Source organism: Caloenas nicobarica, chromosome 1 (genome assembly GCF_036013445.1).
Source record: "Caloenas nicobarica isolate bCalNic1 chromosome 1, bCalNic1.hap1, whole genome shotgun sequence".
Taxonomy (NCBI): Eukaryota; Metazoa; Chordata; class Aves; order Columbiformes; family Columbidae; genus Caloenas; species Caloenas nicobarica.
Genome location: NC_088245.1, coordinates 42,995,207 through 43,014,290, shown reverse-complemented (window position 1 = coordinate 43,014,290; position 19,084 = coordinate 42,995,207). Strand labels below are relative to the sequence as shown.

Below are 19,084 nucleotides of genomic sequence, written 5' to 3'. Positions count from 1 at the left end.
GCTGGATGAGCGTCAGTCGTTTTTCCAGGCTGTGGTCTCTGTATTGCACACTGAGTCAGACACAGCCCTACACAGATTTCTTTGAATCGCTGGTTTCCTCCCAGAGACTCTTGACACCCTGCCAACAAAGCAGGGCGTAGCTCATTTTTTTTTTTCCCCCTTCTCCCTCTCTTTTAAAGGCAGACTGATTCATAGTAACTCCTTTAAAACAGAGTGGAAAGACACCACCCTCCCGCACCACTGGAGGAAACTTAAACCACCAGCAGGTCACTCCCCTTCACTCCAGCTCCGCACTCCAGGACATTAGCGCTGCAGCCCAGCACGCTCCTGCTCCCACAGGTGCCAGCACCAGCCCCAGCCTGCACGGTAAGAGCTGCTCTCGAAAATCCTCAGCAACTTTTCTCGCTCACTGGTAGCTGCTCCCCTTGCCCAGCAGCTCCATCCTGCTTTTCTCCTCTGCTCCGCCACTTCTCTTCACCTTGGCACATGAGCTGGCTACGGGACGCACCTTAAACTTCCAGCTTTTGCTTTGAAATCCAGCTGCATTGCGGGGCAAAGCGACACTGCACAGTGCCCTGGTTGCAACTGTAGGGCGATGGCAGCAGCAATGATATTTTTGCCTCCAGGGCATGTGCACCCACAGTGCAGACACAGGATGCCCAGCCTGGGCCAGCCCCGGCATAGAAGCTGCCACATGCTTTTAAAGCAGTATTGTTTACAAATGTGGGGAAATGCCTGCTTGAATTTAGGGCTGCTGGTTCAGCATTTCTGGCTCTCGCTCACATTTTTCTGTGTCTCTCCCCTCCATCAGTAGTTTTTCAAGCTTTAATTTAAAACAGGAACAATCATTCCAAGTGAAGTCTGAGAGGCCCTAAAGGTGCAGACTTTGGGGTACAATGGAGAGGAGGTCTCTTTTCAGTTCTCGGCTTCTGAGACAGAAACCAAGCCCCATTTCTTAAGCCAGGCGATGGGTAGAAATGCATGCTACGCCTTCCTTGGCAGCACAGACCCTGGAGTGGGGAGCGCTGAGAGGCGAGGTGAGGGAGCGGGTGGAATTGCTAAAAGCACCGCGGGCTGCATGGTGGGGTGTGGTGGGGGGAGGTGCTGATGGGAAGTGTAGGATTGCAGAGACTGACAATTTTCCTTATTCACCTGCCTTTTTCCACGCAACCACCCCCTCCCTCTCTCCTCTTCTTCACCAGTTCTCTCACTTCATCTGCCTGCTATGGTTTGTATCCGGCAGTCAAAACTAGTTCTGAGGTCTGAGAAAGGGAGTGCAGCAAAGCTAGTTTGTTGGCACTAGCTTTTGGTTCCTGTTGCAGGAACCCAGCCCGCCCCTGCACAGTTTCATGGATCTGAACGAGAGCGAAACAGTATTTAGCCCAGTCTGGCTGCCAATGGCTGAGGCTCAGGCTGGTGCTGTGGACAGTTACTTTATGAATAGTCTAGGAGCTGATCTGACCTTAACGCTGTGGCAGAAGGATGGATTTTGTGAATTTCAGTGTGTCCCCTGGCCATATTGCTTGCAGCTCAGTCGTGCAGGGGTGCAGGGGTGCCTCCCGCCTGAGAAACAGGTGTGTTGGAGTGGTAGGGAAGCTGAGTGAGGCGGCGAGCATTTCCAGGGCAGTCAGCAATCAGTCTGGGTAGAAAGCATTTTCAGAAGTTGTCATTTACCATTACCATGATTAGCAAAGAAAATGGTTTGCAAAATAATAAAAAAAAAAGTTGTGGTCACAGAGCAACTTTCACTCAAAAGCTTTGAATTCCTCAAGGCACCTCTGAGAGCAGCTTTGCTCGGGACCTGCCCACTTGACATTTCTGGACAGAGTGGGATTCTTTTCTGAGCAAACACACGAAAGGGAGCTGGGCATGAAGAGTGTGAAATCTTGGAGCCCATTAGCTATTGTTCCTATGATAACAAGGCTGTAAATCAGCCAAATGCCTCCACCCAGCCCACCTCACACAGCCGCCCAACCTGGGGATTGTGTACACTGAGAGAGTGCAGGCTTAAAGGCAGCTTATTTCTATTTGCTCCCTTGGGGATCACATTGGAAAAGGATCAATACCGAAGTATTAGTACTATCACTATCAATACTATCACTGCAGTGCCTGGGAGCACACCCTGAAATGCAGCTTATTCATGCGAGACACAGCACACCCACCTAAGGAGTTCCTCCCAGGAGGCTCCCGTGGAAGCTCCCCCAGCTGTGACTAACCATTCAGACACGTGGCACACAGTCTGAGCCATTCATCCAGGCTGCCTTCATGTGAGAGGGAGCTGGGCATCTCCACCAGGCACGTGCCATCCTGAGGAAGACATCTGAGAGAATGGGAGTCGAGCCACACCCAAGGACACATTAATGGAGGAGAGACTTGGGATCTTGTGGAGGGAGAAACACCCAGTTTTGGAGTGGGTGCCTCAGAGCTGCAGGGTTGCTAGTGCTCCGCAGTAGCCTGCTGAGGACAGAGAGCCCTGAGCTTGGAAAACCGGCCCTGCTGGCCTAGCCAGTGGTCTGTGAATTTTGCAGCGTGCGAGCAATGCAAGTGCATGCAGGAATTACTGTTTGGTGGCCTGGGGTGGAGCAGAGGTTGTATTTTGAGACGGTTCTGGGAGATCTGCTGATAACAGCCAGTGTTTGGTTTTGTGTTGTATTTTCTTTCTGGTAAAAGACCCACCTCGGGGCCTTGTTTATAATGAGATAGGGCAGATTTGCTGCAAGCATGAATTCTTCTTCACCCTCCCAGCTGCAATGCTGGCACATGACACTCAGCCTGAGCCTGCTTGAGTTTCCTCTGAGCAAAAGCAGGAGGGGTGGTGGGTACATGCTGCTTCCTTAGCCCTGCCCACTCCCACGGGGCTTCACAGGCCACACTAACCCCACACAGCACCTGCAACTCTTTTCCACTTGCTCCCCCCCCAGTTCCTGCTGGCTGCTGGACGGGTGCTCTCTTCACCGAGTGCTACACCCCATGGTGAAGGGGGAAGCACCTGATGCCAGGCTGGGATTTCCCCTTGGATACTCAAGTGCCTGACAAGGCAAGAAATAGCATCACTACACCCCTTCAATCTCAATGGGCTCTTGTGTCTATACCCTTCAATAGGGAGGTGACGGCACTGTCACCCAACACAACGCAGGGCAGGCTTGCAGGGCATGGCACTCCTAAATTTTTTCTTTCCTCCTGTTCTCCTGAAAAGAAAGTAATGAAAAAGGGCCAAAAGATGAGATTTCTTTACCCTTCCTTCAAGGCAGGGAGAAGAGACCCAGAGGAGCTCTTTTACACCTCCAAAAGGGAGGGCAAATAAGGGGATTTCCTATCTCCCTGTTTGAAGATGGATACTTAATGGGTCTTTTCTGCTGAGGCAAAGCAACATGCACAGAAAAGGAGGCTCTCCTCCATGGCCCTGCTCTTTTGACAGCCCCTGCCAGGACTGGTAACTAACTGGTGGCCACAGTGCTGGTAACACTGGCCTTGAAGAAACATGCTGAAGCACCAGCTCAAATATGACTATACAGATCCCCTGTCAGAGCCAGTCCACACTCAGTCATCCCACAATATGACACACAGTTCAGCAGCAGGTGCCCGTATCAGCTGCTCAGAGGGAAATTTAGAGTGCCTCCTTTCTTAAACTGCTTTCTGCTGTTTTACTGCATGGAGAGCAGCAAAGCAGCACGTCTGGGGGCTGCAATCTGGAGCATGATTTCTTCAAACCCCGCTGGGAGAATTTTGGAAAGTATCTCCTGTGTTAGAATAGCTGGACAATGAACAAAGGAAACCCTAGCCAAATTTGCAACTCCACACACCCTCCTCCTTCTGAACTGTTTGCAGCAGGGAAGAGAGTACATGGAAGCTGCTCTCTGAGTAAGACAAAACAAAGCTGATGCCTTGTCATGGTAGAGAGGGACAGGTCAGGTCAACTCAGATCCAGAACACATGTTCCCCCAGGGAGTGACTGGTTTGCCAAGCTCATAATTAAGATCTATCCCTTTTCCCCTATGAAAACCAGTCTGTATGGCAGACATGGAGAGACATCCATTATGAGAGCCCAAGGACAGGTCCTGGGCTAGGTCATCCCCTGCCATGAAGTGAAATGCAATGAACTATGAGCATTGAAGTGGCTGACGGCAGGTGAGCAGTGACTCATGCCAGAGTTTTAGCTCTTGCAATGTGGGGCCACCTGGCAATAAGTTTTGTTTAGAGGAAATCTGGGGGGAGGGCCTTTGCTGTCCTTTTGCCCTCACAGGGCAGAGTCTGCTCAAGGAGGGGAGTTGTAAAAGCAGTTGCCACAACTGGGTCCAGCATCCACATTCTTCTCATTCCTGAGAGACACCTCTGCTATGTAAAGGCCCCAGTAACCCTCTGGGAAGGACAGTGAGAGCCATGGGAGCAAGAGGGGAGCGCTGCAAAATGCTCAGAGCTGGGAGTGGGCTGGTTAGGATGTTGCTGAAGACCAGCTCCAGGAATGTGGACCTGTGGACCACTGCTGAAGTAAAGCTGGGCTCTGAGACTGACACAGCTGCTGGTCATGCCAGCTCAGGCAGCTGTGCCAACCTGCCTGCTAGATGGCCTCCAGCAGCTGCAGCCAGGCCAGCATGGTGTGCCCTGACAAGGGCAGCTCCTGATGCCTTGTGGAAAACCATGTCCTCACATAACATGAGCTGGAATGATCCATAGAGCACTCTGTTAGCCCATACTAATCACAGGTGTAAGAAGCCCTCTCGAAGCCAGATGGGGCATTTTACCTCACAACCACCTTTACCCCACCCCTCACAGAGCACCAACCAACTCCAGGCTGTGCAGCATCCTCTTGCTTCTGCTTTATACTTATGGTCCTGCTCCCCCCAGTCCGTCACTCGAGCACTGTGGGTTGAAAGAAGGAGCAATCTCACAATTTTGCAATTTAATCCTGCACAGTCTTCTAAGCTGGCCTGCAGGAACAGGGACATCCTGCTCATAGACTGACCCAAAAAGCTCAGACTCTTTCAATGCCTAAGTTGTATTGACCTCATAGGCTATACTGTCATGTTCAGAGGTTTTGCAGTCTTGAGAGAGAGGGATGCTATCTGATAAGGAGACACTCATTTTTCAGAGTTACCCTCCCTTGGAAAAAAAAAAAAGGAAGAACTTTACAAAACTGTGTATGTAAATCAGAGAATTGTAGTTTTAATTTAAAAATGCAGACAAAAGCACAGCTGATGTGGGCTCCATGGACCTACCGCCTCTATCTAAAGGTTGTTGCAAGGAGGAAAAGTAGAAAGTCCCACCAAAAAAAATCATCTATGCACTTTTGCTCACAGGACCCTGTAACTTTTAACTTTCCCGTCAGAGCTGTCAGATGGTTTCTCCCACGTGGGCACTGTCAGTGTCATAGTCGCACAGACAGACACACGCGCACACACATAAGAAAACCATGTATAAGCATGCAGGCAGACAGACACACACACATGGTTCAGCTCTGCTCACGGGGAAACCGCAGATGCACACTCCCATTTAGGGAGGGAGCCGTGCAGAGCTGCAGATGCACAGTCCTATACATACCACATCATCACCCAGACTGTCAGCCCTCCCTCCCACAAACGTTTCTCGTATATCTCGGCATCTTGTCTGAAGCCCTGCAAATCCCAGCAACTCCTATGTCTAATTTACCCACTCAGGGACCATTCAAGGCATCCAAAGGTGCAGAGGATCTCTTCTGTGCTTGCATTAGCTCTGAGGTCCCCTTGCCCACCCCATCGGTCCCAGCCCTTCCTTGGTGTGTCTAGTGTGAGGAGTGACAGTGTTTCCCTCCAGCAGCGGCTGCTGGCTACCTGCCAGGCCTCAGGCAGTTATCTCTTCCCCTTCCTACTACCAAGTGAGCTTTGGAGTTTCAGTTGATGTTGTCACATGGCTGGGTGCTCGAGGGTGGTTTCTTCTGGAGAAAACGCCAATTTCTCACTGTCTATCCTAGAAGCTCTGATAATTCCCCACTCCTATATGGATCACAAGCATGAGAACTGGAAAACCCTTGCAATGTCATCATTTGTGACTCCCCCTTGCATCTCTCAGCGAGTGGAGGTTCATTACTAAGGGCAGATTGTAAAGGACTTTATCCGGTCCCACAAGAAATGATTCACATGATGGGGCTTTCCAGCTCCCCAGGGAAGGCAATTTCCCTGATCCCTTGGAGACCATACTGCCAGGAAACATTTCCCAAGAACCAGATGAAATCTTCTACTTACTTAAAGCTTCTTGTCAGTTGTAGCCCCTCAGGCTGCTCTACAATTTCATAGAATCATGGAATAGTTTGGGCTGGGAGGGACCCTCAAAGCTCATCTAGTCCTGCAATGATCAGGGGCATCTTCAACTAGATCGAGTTGCTCAGAGCCCTGTCCAGCCTGGCCTTGAATGTCTCCAGGGATGGGACATCTACCACCTCTCTGGGCAACCTGTTCCAGTATTTTATCACCGTCATTGTAAAAACTTTCATTTGCTACTTTTTCAGCCTTGCTGTACCCTTTGTGGTCATGACAGCCACCACTTATGCATGCACAAAATCTCACTGTCATAAACCAGAGGCTCCAAAGGTCTCCGTGTGCCCACGCACACCTCCTGCCCAACCCTTTTCCCACACATGTGAAATCTCTTTCCAGAGGCACCAGCCTACTCATCCACATGTCTATAAAAAGCATCTGACTTGCAAATTGAGTCAAGCCAGTCTGCCAAGACCAGGTTGCCAACAGCAGTGCTGGCGTATAGTGGTTTATAAAAGTCTGGAGTCAGCAAGGACTCTGGATTCAGCTGGATCTCAAGCAAGAAACAGAGCAAAGGGTGAAAGCAAAAAGATCCTCCCCTGTTGTTGCTTAAAGTTGTCATGATCTTTCTAGTAACAATGTGATAGGTCCAAAGTCACCGTGCCACCAGAATATCAAAGAGATCTTCACATCTTTGCATCCTGCCAAAAGACCGTGGGCATGATGAGAACTCCTGCTCATATCACGCACAATGACAAGACATGCAGTTGTAGCAGGGCTAAGATGCAGTCGGGGCGTCAGCTCAGTCAAAAGGCAGATCTACAAATTTTTCAGAACATTTCTTCCCATTCTGAGGTTTCTCTTACTGGCAGTATCATGGCAGCATTGCTATTTGTAGGTTGGCTTTGTACTGAGGAAGGTACCAGTGATGGAGGTGGCAGTTCGTAACTGTTTCAAACAATATAAAATGCATTTTATTTTCTTGTCCCATCCTCTCCAATTTTCTCCTTCCTCTCCGAGTGGCCTTGGCTCTGATTTGAACCACCAGTATTCCTGGTGTGTCTCTATGCCACCTCAGACAATGGCCAGGTTCATGTGCTTTCTCTGTATATTGGAACTCCTACTGCCACCATCAGAGACAGCATACTGGGTGAGACAGACTACTCGTCTGACTTACTACTGCATTCCTTATATTCTGTGGCAGCAGTTGGGGAAGGCAGAATTTCTTCCATTTCAGTTGCTTTCAATCTATGGAAATTTTTGTTGACATTCTGGCCAAAAGCATTTGCTTTTTTCTCAAAATGCCATCTTTCCCTTGTGGAAAAATTGAGTATATCAAGCCCAAGGGACTTGAGCTGAAAACCTGAGTTTAGAGGAGTCAAGAGGTCACCATGGTGCTCACAAACAGTGTGATGTAGATATCTTCTGCTCCCCAGACACTATAGGCTGCTATAGGCTATTGACTGAGTTCTCCCCTCAGCCAGCATCTCTCACAGTGTGCCGCACCAACTCATCCTGGGAGAGGCAGTCCCAAGGAGGAACTCTCCAGAGACGAGAGTGCGAATGGAAGTCAGATGAGCTACATCCCTTAGTAGCACTTCAGATCTGAAATATTTCAGATTTAGTTGAGAGTGCTCTGACTTTTGACCCCAAACAACCCAATCATTCCTGCAGAAACATCCTGTACACGTCCCCTCTACTCCTTTCACTGCAGTGCACTTTCTGTCAGAAGCAAAGGACCACTACCTAATCTGGCTTACCTTCTTGAGGAACGCACTCCCTATATTTGAGGAACTGTACTGTTGGCCTTTGCCGTATCTCCAAGTGGCACTTTGCATTCCATCCCAATGCTTTGCTGAGCAGCAAACCAAGGGCAAGGACTCACTTCTCCAGATTGCCCTCCAGATAGAAGGATCCAAAACACTTAAGTAGACAGAAGGGTGATATGGGTGGCTACGCTTTGCCTGCATGAGAAGACTGCATCTTAGGTTTTAATGGGTAATGCTTGCCTGCTTGAACTTGAACTAGGGTGCAGCAGAGCTATGTGTTGTTCCCCAGTATGAGTACTCCTGCATGGTCAGAGAAATAGTCTCTATGCAGATAAGAGTCTTTCACACTTATCTGTAGGCCTTTTTTCGTGCTTAAGGCTGCTATGGTAATTGTTGTTCATGGTTACTGTTGGTGTGTCTTGTTATTTCTCCTCATCCATCATCCCAGGAAAACTCATTCTGCTGTCATAAGTGAAAGATCTTCTTTTGACTCACACAGGCTGTTCAGCAGGTGCATGACCTTCTTCCCCACCAGCTTGTCCTACTTTAATAGTAATTTGCTTTTATGTCTCAACCCTGTTTTTATTGGCTTAACTGGGGTCTCTCCTTGGGAAGACATACCAGGAGGCTCCAGGCAGGATTCACAACATGGTTCCTTGACTGGTTCTTCATAAGAAGTCATAAAACTGACAGCATGTCCTGAACAGCGGCAGGGTTAAATAATTGTGGTTTTGAGAGCTTTGGGGTGAGTCAGTGGAAAAAACTGGCAGCTATAGGAAGGCTAAGACTGACTCATAGCCCAAGAAGAGCCTAAGGAGCTCCAAATCCAGCTGCAGTTTAGGTAGAGGAATGGAATAAAAGGCATTTGCATGCAATGGTGTCCTATTGCTCCAGCAATGTGACCCCACCCTGTAGTAGGGAAAGATGTCTCACATTTAGCAAATGGAAAGAGTGTCCTGTCAGTCAGCAACGCTCTGCCAGTTCCTCTGTCTACTGGGAGGAAAAGTCTGTGCTGTACTGTCAGAGATGACTCTATTTTAATGCCATTAGTTCACTCACTGCTCCTTTGGGCTTGTTCTCTAGTGCTTTATTTAAAAGGCAGCGAGACATGAAGGAAGGGGAAAGTGAATGGAGAGGGAAGCTTTGTGCTTTAGCTTACAAATAATCAAAACTAAGCTGTGAGCCCATATCCCTGGAGGAGTTTGCATTTGATAACGTGTGTATCCAGGGAGAGGTGCTGACGTTCTCAGGAAGTTTGTGCACTGAAAGTACCTAAACTAACAGTGCTCTCAAGCAGTGCGAGAACAGGGCAGAAAACACAAAGGGAATAAAGAATTTGGTTTTATTCTTAGCGTATTGGTCAAAGTTCTGGGTGGTGTTTTGGGGTTTTTTTTACATTGAAAGGTAACATCTCTCATTTTTATTTCTGAATGCAAACAGAAGATGCATTTAAAAGGACTGTTCTTGTGCTTTAGGGGTCATGAAAGGAGGTTTTTATTCTTTCAGGTACAGTGCTTGTTTGAAGGTCCTCAAAAATAAATGGTGAAAAACTTGCCAAATTCATTTTTAAAGAGGCCATGGAAAAATACATCCATCTAAGAAAGAAGAAAGTTTAGCCACTGTTCAGTAAAGGCAAATTTCATAGCAGGCAAATTTGCCACAATGTGGTGTATGCATACCAATACACTGTGGTGGCAAGAGCACTCATTACAGTTTGTGTAAGAACTAAGATAATCAGGAAAAAGGATGACAAGTACTCAAAGGGATGGGAAGATTTGACTCAAAGGCTGTATTCAAGGCACATCCTGCAGATACATAACTTAGTTATGGCAACAGCAATAGTTTCTTAGCTCAAGGTACAGTGGTGATATCCATACCATTTGCCATCCAGCATTTTGAAACCCTCATTCCTTTTGCAGCCAGTGGAAAGAAGGGGTTAAATGCTCAGGTCTGGTGTGTTCATGGGTAGCCCACATATATAATAGTATTGAGAATGTGGATTTTAGCAATGCTGAACTCAGAAATGACTGTCACTGCAGTCAGAGGGAAACTTCCAAGAAGGCTATAGTTTCTCCAAGTTCATCACTAAGGGAGGTGCTGTGACAAGGGAGGGCACAGTGACCAGGCCGTCCAGGCAAATCAAGCCCTAGAGCATGAGGAGTTTGCTAGGACACCCCAAAGCAGACAAGCAAGCCCAGCCCATGTTCAGCAAGTCAGGGCTAAACAACTCCAGAGAGTTCCCCCAGGTAAAGGAAACCTCACAGCTGACAAGTTCTTGCTGAGGATATAGGACCAGTCACCAAACCTAATCTGTCCTTCTACAGAGTGGCCACGTTTGGGTGGGAGGAGTGACCTAACAGAGCTGGTTCCTTGAGATCTTGAACTCAAGGAATTCCTCCTCATCACCAGCTAATGCTGAAGTGGATAAAGAGCCACTGATGGAGAAGGCTGCCTGCCCACTGTGGTTTGGTAAATGGTATCCAAAGCAGTGCAAGGAATAGCTGCAGCACTTACAGGAATACACTCCCACACGTGGCCACAATGAGAGGAAAAGACAGAAGTGGAACAGGTGGAGTCATCGAGTATAAAAAAAAAAAAAAAAAAAAAAACCAGCCACCACTTTTATGGGACTTTACAAAGCCTTTTGTTACAGTCTGTGTGAAAGACATCATATTCCATGACAATGTTACCACACCCTGTACAAATGGTGGCAGCATTAAACCTTACCTGAGTCACCTGGACCAAAATAGACAGCCAACATTAATCAAATTCTTGATACTGCTCTTCAGCACCATTTCAGTACCAGCACTGCCAAGAGAAAGAGCAACACAAGCCTGTGAAAATTTTAGGAAGCAGTTTGTCGCTGATCAGAGTGGACCAAATGAACTCTTCTGCCTCATTTCTGTAGCCATACTGCCCTATTACTAATAAATTCCTGAAAAGAGGGGAAATATGCCTGCTGGCTTTGTGTGAATTGCCTGCACTCAATCTCACAGCTTAGATTTGTTTATTGTATTTCACGTTTTCAGGGAAGAAGTCAGCAGCCTTGATGAAAAGTGGCACGAGAGCTATCTAAAGCACATTCCCCTCCCAAAAGCCTTGCATTTCCAATCAGATGCTCATCAATGACAAGGAATCTTATAAAATGTAAAAGCTTGCAGAGTACAGAGGACCCCCCCCCAAAAAAAAAACAAAAAACAAACCAAAATCAAACCAAAGAGGAATTTGCATTATAAGAGAATGTTATTGCAGTAATAAACTGATCTACATGCTTTTGAGTTTTAAAAGGAAAACAGGAAGTTTTCATTGCAAATATAAGCATCTTCCTCTGCCTCACAACACCCCACTAGTGTTTCTGTTGTGGTTCTCCTCTTCACATAATGGAGCAGGCCATTGAGTAGAGGTGGTCTCCCAGTCTGCTCTCTACCACTGTTCAACACCTGATGCACTCAGGAACACACGGTCCTCCACTCCACACCACTTGCCCATGTCCCAGACCAGCTGGAGGAGGTTGTGCCACGAGAGGAAAAGGGAGAATAGGAAGAGAAAGTTTTTCCTGACCTCTGTGAGTCCTATGGGCAAAAACTCCTCTTCCTGGAGTATGTAATTTTTACTTTACATAACCACACACCCATTTAAGCAACCTGTGTATATAGCCAGACTATTTTTAAAAGGCCCCCAAGCTAACTACCCCTGCTCTACATCTCCTCCCAAACAGGTTCCTTTACTCCAGGCTTTCTTTAACCTCTTGAGCAACTCCCTTGCAGATTTTGACAAAGGTTTTAGCAATGTTTTTTGTGACTACATGGTTCCAGAATGGATTTAAGATCAACCTGTTTTCTCGCATATAAATAAAGATTATAGTAATGCTATTCTTTGATTTAGCCCTTCCCTTCACCTCCTCCCTCCATTCTTGTTCCCCTCCAGAGCTCTCTATATTGGTGACACCACCTAGAAGGGACCCAAGATGTTGGTGCTACTGGCTGGTATTTTTGTGGTTCACATTGCCACCGTCATCATGCTCTTCGTCTCCACCATTTCCAATGTAAGTAGAGACCACCCTGGATGAGACATGGCTATTGCCTTCCGCAGCAGTAGCCAGCCCTTCATATGGCTGGCAGAGGGACAGGTGGGTGGCTGCTCAGATTTGTAGGTGAGGGACACCCGCTTCCACTCATGGCAACGAAGCTGGTGAAGGGTCTAGAGAACAAGTTTTATGAGGAGCTGCTGGGGGAACTGGGGCTGTTTAGCCTGGAGAAAAGGAGGCTGAGGGGAGACGTTATCGCTGTCTACAACTACCTGAGAGGAGGTTGTAGCATGGAGGGTGTTGGTCTCTTCTCCCAAGCAGCAAGTGATAGGACGAGAGGAAATGGCCTCACATAAAATTTCTTCATTGAGAGGGTTGTCAAGCACTGCAACAGGCTGCCCAGGGAAGTGCGTGAGTCAGCAACCCTGGAGGTGTTTAAAAGATGTGTAGATGAGGTTCTTAGGAACATGGTTTAGTGCCAGTGGTAGTTTAATGGTTGGAGGGTCTCTTCCAACCAGAATGATTCTATGATTCTATGAAGCTGGGATGGGTGTGCTCACGCAGCACAAAGGCAGCTGGGGTGATACAGGAGGCAGCCTCCACTTGCCGCCCCTGGCTCCCACATCCCAGAGCCAGCAGCATCTCAACACTTCATCCAAGAGAGCGCAAGGAGGAGCAGGGGAGATCAGCAGATGACAGCTCTGCAGCGGTTATTTATCATCCCATCTGGCGGCCAGGCTGTTGCACAACTGGACGCTCCCCCATGCCTGTTTTGACGGCAACACTCCGCTGCCGGGGCGGGAGGGCTGCCACAAGCACCTCTCCCAGCGCTGCCCAGGAAAGCCCAAGCAAGGAGGGTGGGGGCTGGGGGGGCAGCCGCCCCCCCCGGTGCCGGGGGACCCTGGAGTGAGGCTGCCCCCTGGCGGTTCGGTGGGGGCGGCGCGGACGGGGCGCTGCCCGCTGGGACGGATTTTGGGGACCTCATCGCACCCTTCTGCCACCTTGCAGAGGGAGCGGGAGGGGATGCACTGAGCGGTGTCCCTCCTCCCCGACCATGGGAACAGGTTTCCCCGGTGTTTTGCCTGGACCAAACGCCTCCCCGCTTCCCACCCGCTCCAGCTGTTCAGCTGCTGCCCACACATGCTGATGTGTTCAGCTGTCTCCTGGCACTTGGGCAACTGTTCCTCCTGTTATGGTTTAGTCTGCCAACAGGCCAGAAAAGCATCCCCCCACCGGTGACACAACTGTTTCATCCTGTTTTAGGTTTGGATGGTGAATTCTAATGGCACATCATGGGGACTCTGGCTACAGTGCAACCAGACCTGCAATCAGCTGACAGTCGATGATGATGGTAAGTTACATCTGCATTTTCATGGTGCTGATGAATTGCAGGACATTTGTGCACAATACCAAGGTTGAGTCCTGACCCTTCTCAAATCTATTCCCTGTGTGTTCACAGGTTCCCTCAAAGCCTCACAAGCCTTTATGATCCTCTCAATCTTTTTCTCTGTCATCGCACTTGTCATGTTCATTGTCCAGCTGTTCACTCTGGAGAAAGGCAAGCGTTTCTACATCACTGGTGCCGTCATGCTGGTTTGCTGTAAGTATGCACACCTTGCCATGATTCTGCGTGTGTCCCACTGCCTCTGCAAGCACAAGCAACTGCATATGTCTGCCACACGCAGCCATTGGAGGAAGTCGTTAGCCAGCTAAAAGTTTCTCATGACCCAATTTGTTTTATAAAACAAACACTGAGGAAATGGAAGGTCAGTTTGTTGGGGTTTTTTTAATTTGGTTTGGTTTGGTTTTGGTTTTTTACTGTATGTAATGAAAATATTTCCAGATTTTCATTAGAAAACTCCAGTGGGTTTTGCAAAATACCTTTGAAAGTCAACAAAAAAGATTCAAGTACTTTGGGGAGCACAGGAATAAACAGACAGCTGTTGCTCATGGGACTCAACACGTAGCACCAAACTGTCTGCAGATCTTATTACTGATTTCCTCCTAACAAAGGTTTATCCCCCATGGCATGCACTAAACAAGCCCCAATTATCTTATGTCATCACATCTGCAAGAGAAATCCTCCATAAATAAGCCTAATGGGCAGCAGCCACTCTCTCATATAGCACAAAACTTGCATTATGATCCCAGGGGACACTGGCACTTCAGAAATCCTGCAGCAATGCTGGTTTCTACGCATTTTACAACTCTCTTTTTCCCCCTTCCTTCCCACAGGGTTGTGCATTCTGATTGGAGTCTCCATTTACACAGCTCGGTTCACGGGCAACATGTTTGGGACAGGAAATGCTCACCATGGCTACTGCTTCATATTGGCCTGGATCTGCTTTTGCTTCAGTTTCATCATTGGCATCCTCTACCTTGTTCTTAGGAAAAAATAAGGCTGATTCAAGTCCAGGGGAGAGGGTTGGCTACTGGGAATGGGGAAGAATCGCTCTGCTGAGAGAACTGTTGGGCCAATAGAAAAAGATGGAAACAGCCACCATCGTCACCACTGCCACCACCACAGAAAAATCACTAACAAAGCTAGAATCCTCAGAAACTCCTTCACCAAAGACAGGGAGAAACAGCTCCACCTGATCTAGCACTCCTAGGGCTGTTGCACTAGAAATCTGCAGGTGACCCAGACAGCCGTTCTCCTTTTCTGCAAAGTTATGTCATACCTGCACAAACCTTCAAGCTCAACAGTGATGATTGAAGGGCACCACAAAAAGAAAACAAGGGCTACATCTTTTTCCCTTCCTAGAGCCCTTCTTACTTACCTTTCGGTGTGCCTTATGGGTTGGGCAATGAGGCTTATGACCCTTTTTTTCTCCATTGAAATAAATGGGATGGGCCTTTTGTTACATTTATATACATATATATATATGCATATATGTGGAAGTTAAAGACATTAAATTGAGAAGCAACACAACAGAAATCAGATTAAATTAATCTTAAAAATATTTACAGAAACAAGGTAGCAATTTTTTTTTGCTGCTCTGTTTACTATTTGACATTCCCATGGTTGAATCAGATTCAGGTAGGAAGGGCAAATATAGAGGTGTGGATGATGGAGAGAGAGAGAGGGGGGGGATTTGGGAGCTGAAAATACACATGGGGTCCTAGTTACAGAGGATGCAGTTGCTCAATGATGCACATGCAGGGAGGGAATCATTTGGGTGTGTGTTCTGTTCAGCTCCAGAACATGGTAGCAGCACTACAACATCACAGATCTTTACTGAGACAAGTCCTTATCTGCAGGCAGGGTTTTTTTCCTTCCCACATTGTCACCCAGGCCATGGTATTAATTGAGACACTCACCTTGTGACACAGCTCATCTCAAAGGCAGATGATACTGGTTAGCAGAGGAAATGTGTTCCCTAATGAGAGATTAGGAGAAATGAGGAAGGTCTTGTGAGTTCTGCTCATTGCTGCACAACCTTTGGCCAGTCACTTAACCTGGTGCTTTTCCATCTGCCAAATTTTTCCATAAAACTATACCTACCTCCCAGGGTTGCTGAGAGATTTTGAGTCCACTCTGTAATACAGGTCCCCATGTGAAAGGCTGGCACAGAAAAGTAAAGGCATTGGTACCGCTGCAACCCACAAATTTCTGTCAGTTCAAAGAATCTCAGACACAAGTGGCATTTATAATGGAGAAGAGGTCAAAACTTCCTGTGACTCCATCCACAACTAAAAAGGCAGAGAGTACAAAAAAATCCATGCAGGTGCAAATTGTGCACGGATGCTATTTACCTCTCTCTCTCTCTCTTTCTCTCTGTTACATTTTCTTCTTATGTAGACTTTATCATTTTGGTGGATATATTCTAGTACTGTATGTTGCTGTTTCGTTAACAAAGGTTATTGCATATAGTCATTGTAAATATTTTGAAATGCATATTTTTAACTTTAAGGGTATAAAAATAAAATCTGGTTCCCTTTATTATGAAGAGTTTTTCTTTGGTGGTCTTTTCATTAGTGTTTCAGATATTTGTTAACAGAAGAATTTGCTGTTCCCACTGAATCAAAGCTCACTCCTCTAAGATGATGCAGAACTACCATGTTCTCTTGCTTGTCAGTATATGAGATTTCCCATTTTGGAGGGGAAGAGGAAGCAGAAAAACTTTTGGAGTTCCTGTTTCAGGTTCTCTGCAAGCTCAGGCAGATACTGTGAACAATGGTAACACTCAGTCCTAGAGCTTTGCTTCGCGCCCAGGAGAGCTGGAAATGTACTTTCACAGTCTAGCAGAATCTCATCTCTGTGGAAGCTGCTGCCTAAGATGCTGCAGGATTTATGATGTCTTAGACCAACCCTCAGCACAAGTGAGTCCCGGAGCAAAATCACCACAGTGTTTGCCTGGTGCACTTGAATTGGTCTAGCTGTTGCCTCCTTAGATTTGCCTGGCCAAACACCAAAGCAGCTCTAGAGCTTGAGCAAAGTGTCCAAAACCCAGGACACAGGCAGCTCTCAGCAAACTTGGGGCACAATCCTGTGACCTGTGAGGTGAGGTAGAGCCTGGAGGGAATCATCTGGGTAGGAAATCTTTATCAGTGAATCCACCTCAGGAAGAGCTAAGACACATAGTAAGGAAGAGCAGAGCTGGGACATGAATCTTTAGGAGCTGACATTTCACCAGAGGGCTTCATACACAGCAGGGTGTGGGAAGGCTCAGAGTGTGTGACGTGTAGACACTTGCCTTGGTCTCATGGGGTCCCAGGAGTCCTGCTGTCTTCATCCTCCTGGTGCTCCTAGAAGTGCAGGGTAATCAAAGACCTGTCAGGCACTGGGGGACGAGGCTTCTCTGGCTGCAAGCTAGTACTGGCAGCTGAGATGTGAGCTAGTGGCTGAGGTGGGAATACTGGGGGATGCTAGCCAGGGAGCTTTGCAGGAGCATGCCCACTGCTTGACTGATATCTGTGCCCTGTTTGTAGCACGGCACAGATCACATGTGACAATATGATACCTCACAGGCTAACAAAGCAATCCTGACTTTATTGGGATGCCCCAGACAAGTCACATGCAATGCTCTCAATTTTTGAATAACAGTCTCCAGCAACCTGTTCCTCACCAGAAACTGTAGTCATTGGAAGCTCAGCAAGGATATGAAGGCCACTGGACACTCTGGGCAGCTTTGTTTGCCTGAAAAACCACTTGGGCTTTTAAAGGATTGGTGCCCTAACCTACCGTTGGGAAAAATCACTACATCCTCTGACATCTGGTAACCTTAGTCAATGCAATTCCTTAAGTATATTGCATCCCAAATGAGACAGTCTTTGCTCTACACCTGGTAGCTCCCACCACCACCTTCTGAGTCCTGTTACATTAGGGGCTGGCAGGCAGGGAATTACATTGGGCACTGGCAGGAAAGAACACACCAAACAGAAGAGCACATGCCAACAAAAATAAGTCAGTTACAAAAGAGAAGGAAGCAGAAAAGGATCGGAGCAAATGGGACTATTGATTGTGTCATATGACGAGTGCTTGCTCAAAGATCGACTTCCACACAGCATGAAGGGACACTGACCCAGTGCCACGTGGACTGTGACCCACAAAGTCATGGAACTCCTGCAAGAGTCATTTCAGGGATTTCAGGGGTCAAGTCTTGCAAGGGCCAAGACCAAAACTGACCCTGTCTACTTCAGGGACAAATCACAGCAGAGTCCTTGCACTGGATGAGAAACCTTTGGAAGAGAAGCAGCAGAGAAACAAAACAGTTCCCATGCCTGAGACTCTACTGGAGATCAAAGGAAGGATTCCACCTCTCTGGTCCTTTTTCTGCAGGTCACAGTGTGAGGAGGAAGGGATTTTCCACAGACAAGCAACTGACTTATTCACAGCATTTGACCACAGTAAATCAACCAGGCCGGATAAATGGTCCACATGCTCATGCTGACTAAAATCATATCAGGAGCTAGCAGAGGCCATACATAGAGGACAGCCCTGTCAGACCTGACTTTCCTGAGACCTCCTAAGGAATGAGGGTAAACAGAAGTTCTACAAACAGGGAGGTGCTTAGTGTAAGGAGGCATTGCCAGCACAGACCATTTTGTTAGCCCTGTTTAGGAGGAACAGGTAAAAGCTATTTCCATACTCACTACCAGGTAAGGAGAGCAGAGAGCTGCAGGAAGAGCTGAAAATGAGGGACAGCCAAGGGGGAAAGAGCAAGAGACACTCTTGCTCTGACCAGAGTCATGCTATGCAGTCTGGGAAGAAGTAGTCCAATAACTGCTCATATTAACGGGTTTGAAATTATCTGTACATGTTCAGGGGAGTGTTGCAAAAGCCTCTGCAGACAGCTCAGGGCAGAGCCCTGTTCTGTAAGTGGCAGAAGGCAAAACTGGCTGAGCAAAGTAACTGACTCCTGATCTGATCAGGGAGTGATGACAGCACTGCAAACATAAAGGCAGCAGCACCATTACAGAATGCAGCTTCCTGTCAGTACACCCAGGATGGGAGAATGGCTTGATTCATTTGCAGCAAAGACAGAGAAAACCCAAACCACCAGCAACAAAAAACAAGTGTGCAACGAATGGGAAGATGATGGGAGGCATAAAAGAGTGAGTGCTGTGAGTGGTGTAAAAGATTCTAGGTGACTTCCAGCAACAGAGTAAATCTCCACTGCTGGCATCCAGGGTGCAGTTAGCCCAAGAATCATTTAGCAGAGGAAAGTAAGACAAAATCAGCATGAAATATTATCCCACCCAAAACATATCCAGCTCAGGGGGCAGCCCAGAAATCTATGCTGCAGTTGTACTAGTTGTCTTTAGAAGGTTTCCTAATCTTGTGATTATTTGCATTTGCAGCTCTGCCTGTTCAGATAATAAGAGCAGTCAGGGTACCAGCTGATTGCTGGAGGAACCAGAGAGGAATTTTAATCCCAGATTCTCTGTTCCTGCCTTGCATAGTTGGCGAGGTACATTGCTGCAGGCAGCTCAGCTCTCCTGACATTGTCAGACCTGTGGTATTGGATTAGATACACCAGTGATCTGATGCATGATGACAAAACTCATGTTTCACAATTCACACAAAGTATGTGGATCTCTGATATAAATATACA

At 47.4% G+C, this 19,084-nt stretch overlaps 1 protein-coding gene across 1 annotated transcript; it reads left to right on the top strand.

The window, feature by feature from the left end:
- The first annotated feature begins 204 nt into the window (after window positions 1-204).
- EMP1 (epithelial membrane protein 1) lies at window positions 205-15,934 on the top strand. Its single transcript, XM_065646917.1, has 5 exons — window positions 205-366; window positions 11,927-12,044; window positions 13,290-13,377; window positions 13,486-13,626; window positions 14,262-15,934. The coding sequence occupies exons 2-5, from the start codon at window positions 11,967-11,969 to the stop codon at window positions 14,423-14,425; spliced, it is 471 nt and encodes a 156-aa protein (XP_065502989.1). The 5' UTR covers window positions 205-366; window positions 11,927-11,966; the 3' UTR covers window positions 14,426-15,934.
- The last annotated feature ends 3,150 nt before the right edge of the window (window positions 15,935-19,084 follow it).